Below are 6725 nucleotides of genomic sequence, written 5' to 3'. Positions count from 1 at the left end.
ATGTGCTCTACAGTCTTACGTTTCATATGTGTCAAAAAAAGAGTATTTCTTTATTGGGAATATCATAGATTTGTGGCGTCTTCTCATTATTTTGTCCTGGATTCCAATTTATTTTGTATTTGCAGTAAATCTAACATTTAGTAGTTGAAAGACTTTCTAAGTTTGGATTTGATTTTGTCATATCGTATGTCTTTAACTTATTCAGGAAACAAATTATTGTCACTTGCACTAATGCAGTGCACAAAATGTTGTGTGAAATTGTGAATAAATAGTAGAAGAACAAATTTTAGGGAAAATGTGTATCATTTACTATCCTTTTTTTTTCTGATTTGTATGATTAGCCAGCTATCAAGTTTCTGCTTTTCATAAGAACGAACTATTTCTTTAGATCACTGATGAAAACTTTACTGTACCTACAGTGTCAGCAGCAATTCATAATTTTGCATTTCCTAGATGTACACTTATTGCTTATTTTTTGGACTTCAGATTATAGTGTATCAATACTTCTGTTTAATTGCCAAAGGGGAAGAAGATCTAAATATAAAAAGAAGAGGAAAATACTAAATAGGAACCTTGCAAGCTAGTTGCCAAGCTATAAATAGACTGACTTTAATTTTGAACTGTTTGAAGTGTAACAATTTTGAAGGATGCTATTTTTCCAAGAAGATCCTGTCTCTCTCTTATTTACCATAGTTGGAGAAATGTTCTATTTGGATCAAAGTAAACTGTCTTTGACATGTCATACAGAGGTGAAAAGATTGGTTACACTGAACTAGCTTATCCTGAGAATTGAATTTATTATTTCAGAGTTCATGGGCATTTTAAATTTATACTCATGCCATTTGATGATACATTTCTTTCTCCAGCTATTGTTTTATCGACATATACTATATATACACTACGACAAAGATAGACTATCTGTCTATAAATATGCCAGGAGTATAAATGGAGCTAGATGAAAGGAGGTGTCTGTCATAAGCCATCGTAAGTCGAGATGGCTTTTAGCAACTCTTCTAAGTTGCTTATTTTAAAAACAAATTCGGATAAATAGGTCTGTGATGAAATAAGAGTGTGTAATTGAGGATGGATTCTTACATATGTATATGTAAATAGAACTCTGTTAGCATGTGTTGGTATTTATCTGTTGTACCTCTATTAATGTTTTTTTTGGGGGTCCATTCATCCATTAGTGTGTTTATCCAATCTTATAGGATGTGATTTCTTCACCAGAGCTATCAGATATGTACTGCTGGCATATAGTATGAGAAACTTGTTGGTTTTAATTGCTGTTGTTTGATAGTTAGATCTTTTAAAGAATCGAAACCACAAAGTTGCTCACCTATTCATGTGTTTACTGTGTTATACTTCTTTTTTTCAATTGTTTCTTGATGTATTACTGATGGTATCATTCTTCTGCCAAAGTTGGTTATCTCCTGTCTTTATAGCATTAGCTATTCCCTATTGGTAAAGATGGTGCATCTTAATGACAACTCTCTCTCCCATTGCTTGTTGTTTCTCTCTTAAGCAGTTCTGCAATGGCAAGTATATTGATGAATATACTGCCATTCTTTTCATCATAATGACTGTGGTCATGCTTTCCTCTCTTAAAGCAGATTACTCTCAGGATAGCAAAAAGAAATCTTTTTCTACCTGAATATGCAATTCAGGACTTGTATTTCAATAGAAATTATCATTAGTGTCAGATGAAAAATTTTGAGATATTTTTGTCTTTTCATGTACTTCAGACTGCTGAGAAGAACAGGGCTGAAAAAAGAAAAAGAAACAAATTGTTGTCTTCTTTTAATCTTAATTTATCTGTAGATGTATGATATTACCTAGGTGTTGATGCATTTAACAGCCAAAAAGGATCGTCCAAAGTCTTTTCATCTTGTTTTCCATCTTATTCCAAGCTATTTATGTGCTGGGTCAGCAGAAGAGGCTTACAAGGTCTGACTGGATATATTTTTCAGACAATTAACTAGTGCCCACCACTTCAACTGATGTTTGTATTGTCCTAAATGGCAGCACGAGCTGCAAAATTAAATGTACTAGCGATGATGTTAAGTGAGAAGCTCACAACAATTATCCTGAGGAACTTTTGATATGATTTATTCCTTTATCTAGTCGAGTGTAATCTGTGTAGGAAAAAGAGTTGACACAAACTTTATTTTGTTTGTGCACAATAATGAAGGATAATGAAATAAGAAGGATGTTTAAGTTTTGAATCTAACAATGACATTGAAGAGATGATGAATGTTATATACAACTCATTTGAGCAAAGAGATTCAGGTGGCTGGAGAGGCGGATATTTTGCAGATAGGACACCAATTCTTCTGCTGAAACCATTGATGGATGCAAGTTATATGGTAACTATGCTTGCATACCAGCTTCCCTAACTCATCACCAACAAAATACTCCTCCTGCAAAACAGAAATCAAACAGATAAATATGGGGAGGAAGCCAATAAGATAGTGTTCAGATGGTTAAAGAAACTCATATTATACAAGCGTTACTAAATTCGAATTTTAGCAGCATATATTTAATTGGGATATTATTAAATTTTCACTTCTCTCTCCAAAAAAACAAAGAAAAGAGGAAGTACTAAGCATGGCATGTTGCAGTTATATTGGCATATGTTTGTCATATTATCTCACAAGGCAACAGTAGAAAAATGGATATCCACATAATGTTCTAGCATAAACTTGAAGCCTAACTTATGGATTGCAGAAGGTCTAACTTTTGGCACTGCAATGGAATAATGCATATAAATTAGCCAAGAAGGGATTTCCATGGAAAACATATTAGTGACCACACTAATATCAGTACCTGACAAATGCTGCATTTCATATCAGCATTTTCACCGTCTATGATGCCTGAGGCCACCGAGGCTGGTGCATAAAGGCTTCTCTCTAGACATATTGATAGTTCTTCTTCTGAAAGTCCAGTGTTGACACTACCAATGCTTTCACCTAATGCTAACAATTCCTGTTCACACATTGACAGGTCATTTAGTAACAAAATTATGCACATTATAGTCTTATGAGATCCTAGGAATCATACTATAAGGTTCAAAGTTATCTATAAAGCAATTCTCCAATAAAAGAAGCCACAATAATAAAATATAGTAACAGGACATGCAACTGAACAAACCTCATATGACATGTCATCAATGTCCAATCTCAGTTCTCTGTGCTGATCAAGAAGGCTCTCATCATCTGTAAAGGAACTTGTTTCCAGCAGTTGCTGCAAGAAAGAGGATAATTTCAGCTTTATCACTGCTCACTTTGAAAAAACTTTGACAGATGATATTTCCATCTCTCATTTTATAGAACCGATTGGGTATTAGTACGTAAAGTAGCAACTAAAAGAAAGGGAGAGCAAGAGATGCCAATAACCTCATGTTTTTGTCTTGTTAAATCTTGTAATTACTAGCAAAATTAAGAGGGACATTTTTCACCCTCAATGCATGATCATAACTTTTTGCATATGGTAATGCACATAGCCCATAGATAAGGATAAGTGTCAATATATAGGTCAAATATATTTTGACTGCTAACTAGGAAGATCATATACAGGAAAAACTATAATAAAAATAAGATAGCAATTCAATTTTTTCTGAATATTCACCTGTGTAGTTCCATTTTTCCTGCAAGTCTGCATCTATGTTTAACATGATATCTCAATGATAAATGAAAAAGAAAGTACATAGAAAAGAATTGCTTCATGATGATAAAAGAGATCCATACCTCTTCAGTTCCTTCCATACTAAAGTGCCAGTAGCCATCTCCATCTTCCATAGTAGCATGAAATACTCGTCTACGACTACCTCTGGAAGAAGAAGGTTGCATGACCTGAGTATAACTTTTAGCCAGTGAAAGGGAGTCATCTATATTTTCTGATGTGCTCCTTCTAGTCTTTCTGCTAGAATCCCGATGTGCTCTAACTGTGTTCACATTCCTGCTAGCAGTTTGTTTTGTGGTCCTTCGTGAATGTATGCTTTTACTAGCTAACAAAGGCATGCTTTTACTGCTGGAAGATGAACTCTTTCCATCCAATGTCCTCTTTCTTGATGTACTAACCTTTCTATTACAACACTCTGGAGGACAACCTGATCGAGGAACATCTAATATCAAAGCATCCCTTGGATTTTTAAGACCATTCTTCTGTGAATCATCTTGTAGACCAGGCAAAGCATGTTTACCAGAACCATTTCTCTTTCTGGATGAAGCATAGTCCATGCCGGAGGAAATTGAGGGCTCTTCTTGATTTCTAGACAGTCTCTGTTGCCTCGCTTTAGTACATGTTCCTTGATGAACTCCAGGTTCAATTTCATTGGAATGAGGACTTACTGTTTTGCCTGCAGTCATGGTGACAGATTTTGAATTTAATCTATCCCTTTGTCTATTATCGTGTCCCATACTTTCTCTCCTACCATATCTACTAGTATCACCGACTAAATAATCAGGAGTTCCTTGTCTACTGCTGCTTTGAGCCTGGTTAGAGTCTTCAAGATCAGTAGCAGAAAATGATATCGAGGAATTTCCAGTGATGACCTTTGTGCTGCATCCTACACGGTTGCAATTTTTATTTCCACTGCCATCAGAATTTTCTCTAAAAACAAGAATTGAGCCTCCTCTAGTAAAAAGAAGACCACAAGCTGTTCTTCTGGCCATTTGTTCATTCATGTAAGGATACAAGAGAAATGATAAGGTATCAACTTTCAAGTTTCAGATAGTCGATACTCCTCCAACTCTGCACCAATGACTTGTATTAGTCACCAATTACTTAACGCTGAAAAAGAAAAATCTAATTTCATAACAAAACATGATCATTATTTGGAAACACAAGGCCACTACTGCATGATTGTCAAGTTGAGTCAATATTCCACAAAGTGCTGGTAAGACAGGGTACACAGATTTCAGCACAGGGCAAAAATCTTTGAAAACTATTAGATAGATTATATCTATATAAATCTCAAATGATGTTAAAATCTTGTCATAATGTCACTGCTAGATATGCTTGCTTATCCTCACTTCAAGAATACAATCCATAAAACTGAAAATGAAGAACTTCCACTGTGCAGCAACTGGTATATGAACAAATGTATAGTTGTCTCCCTATTTTACACCAAATTTGATCTTCATACTGGTTGAAAATAACATTTCATAAGATAGCAAAGTTCAAACGGTGAAGAAAAACACTGTTGTACAACAGTACAACTTTAGTACAACCAAGATGAAATCGGCAACGATGACAAGATTTAACATCTTTTCTCAATTATTGTACTATCAAACTATAATCTGATCACATGAACATAACAACTAATTGCATGAGAAGGAATTCTCATTCGCTAATCAAGAATACTCATCCTACCACTTTTCTATGACACATAAATCATTGCAAGAATCTCAAAGCCTTAAAACTTCAATGCAGCAAATCTGCACAACTACGAGCACTTCCAAGCTATACTGCCTCACATGAAAAAGTTACTTTTGAGCCTTTAAATCTATTCACTCACAAATCAATCAGTCCAAATAAAACCGACCGTAAAAGCGACAATCCACTTTTCCTAGATGCTTTTCCTGGCAACTGGCAAATAATTGCTGAAACAATTTAGCAAGAGTATAAGTAACTAAAGATTTTGCCTGTTGTTGCTGATTCATATATGTTTGAGGATCCGTCTAATCAAATTTGAAGCAAAAGTTCATACCAATCTTGAAAAAGAGATGCAACCTCAATATGTATTGGGGGACCACAAAAGAGAATAATTCAGAGATAAGCAACATAACCAGGCGTCCTTAAAATGATAGATTCAATAAATCTTAGAAAGATTCTTTAGGTACAACAACCTTTTCTAAGGTTCCAATATGCAGAGTAGTATCAGAATAATTCTATTGACTCCAAGCAGTTCATGGATACTAAAATCGTGGAAACAACCTAAAGATGATCACAAAGCAAACTCATCAAGCTTGTAACTCAACAGGGCAATCAAAACCAGCATATCTAGCAAAGATGAGGTCAAGTCAATCATGCGAAAAGAAGAAGAAGAAGAAGAAGAAAAACTTCTAACTAAAAAATTACTTCGTCTCAACCCAACAAACCTCAAATAACGAAGCATAGAGGAGCAAAAGAGAGATCATACCATCATCAACAAAAGCTAAAACTCCCCAAAACCAAAACAGAACATCTATTCCATCGAACCCAAAAGTCAAAACACAGAAGAAAGGCAAGAGAAAGAAGCGAGCCCAAATCCCCCCTCACCTTTTGCGCGAAGCTACTCTCTGCTATATCCAAAACCACACGTCAAAGCTATGGGAACAAAATCGAGACTTGTACGTGATTTATACTGAGAAAAGACTCCAAACCAGACTCAAAAGATTGCAAAAAGAGGATTCCTTTCTAGCAGCCAACCTTGGAAGCGAAGCCCAAAACGTATCATCCACACGGAAATCGAGAGGAAGAGGGGAGGGGGGGAAAGCCGGACAGAGAGGGGTCGGGGTTTAAATACCCAAGAGTTGAGGGGGTAAAAGTCAAAAAAACCGTCCTGGCCACCGGGGTCCCGTCCTGGCCGTCTGATGAGGCGCGACGATAGGATCGGACGGGAGTCATCAGAGCCGGGTCCGCTCAACCAACCGTTCAACGAAATTAGTGGTTATTTTCTATGTATTTAATTCTTTTCATATATAAAATTGAAAAAAAGAATAATAGATGGTCAAGAATTTGTT

General features: G+C 35.7%; 1 protein-coding gene across 3 annotated transcripts; it reads right to left on the bottom strand.

Annotated features, from left to right (window-relative positions):
* Positions 1 to 2082: 2082 nt before the first annotated feature.
* On the bottom strand, positions 2083 to 6506 carry LOC140772423 (uncharacterized). Of its 3 annotated transcripts, none has more exons than XM_073114490.1 (5): positions 6412 to 6506; positions 3747 to 4752; positions 3151 to 3243; positions 2827 to 2985; positions 2083 to 2420 (listed from the first exon to the last, which is right to left on the bottom strand). In XM_073114490.1, the coding sequence occupies exons 2-5, from the start codon at positions 4683 to 4685 to the stop codon at positions 2286 to 2288; spliced, it is 1326 nt and encodes a 441-aa protein (XP_072970591.1). In that variant the 5' UTR covers positions 4686 to 4752; positions 6412 to 6506; the 3' UTR covers positions 2083 to 2285. The 3 variants fall into 3 exon arrangements, with proteins under 3 accessions (XP_072970591.1, XP_072970592.1, XP_072970590.1); XM_073114491.1 differs by having other exon boundaries at positions 6143 to 6473; XM_073114489.1 differs by having other exon boundaries at positions 6262 to 6473.
* Positions 6507 to 6725: the final 219 nt, after the last annotated feature.

Source organism: Typha angustifolia, chromosome 12 (genome assembly GCF_048772165.1).
Source record: "Typha angustifolia cultivar Huaian chromosome 12, ASM4877216v1, whole genome shotgun sequence".
Classification (NCBI taxonomy): Eukaryota; Viridiplantae; Streptophyta; class Magnoliopsida; order Poales; family Typhaceae; genus Typha; species Typha angustifolia.
The sequence above is the reverse complement of the archived record's forward strand: the minus strand, read 5'-3'. Positions and strand labels throughout refer to the sequence as shown.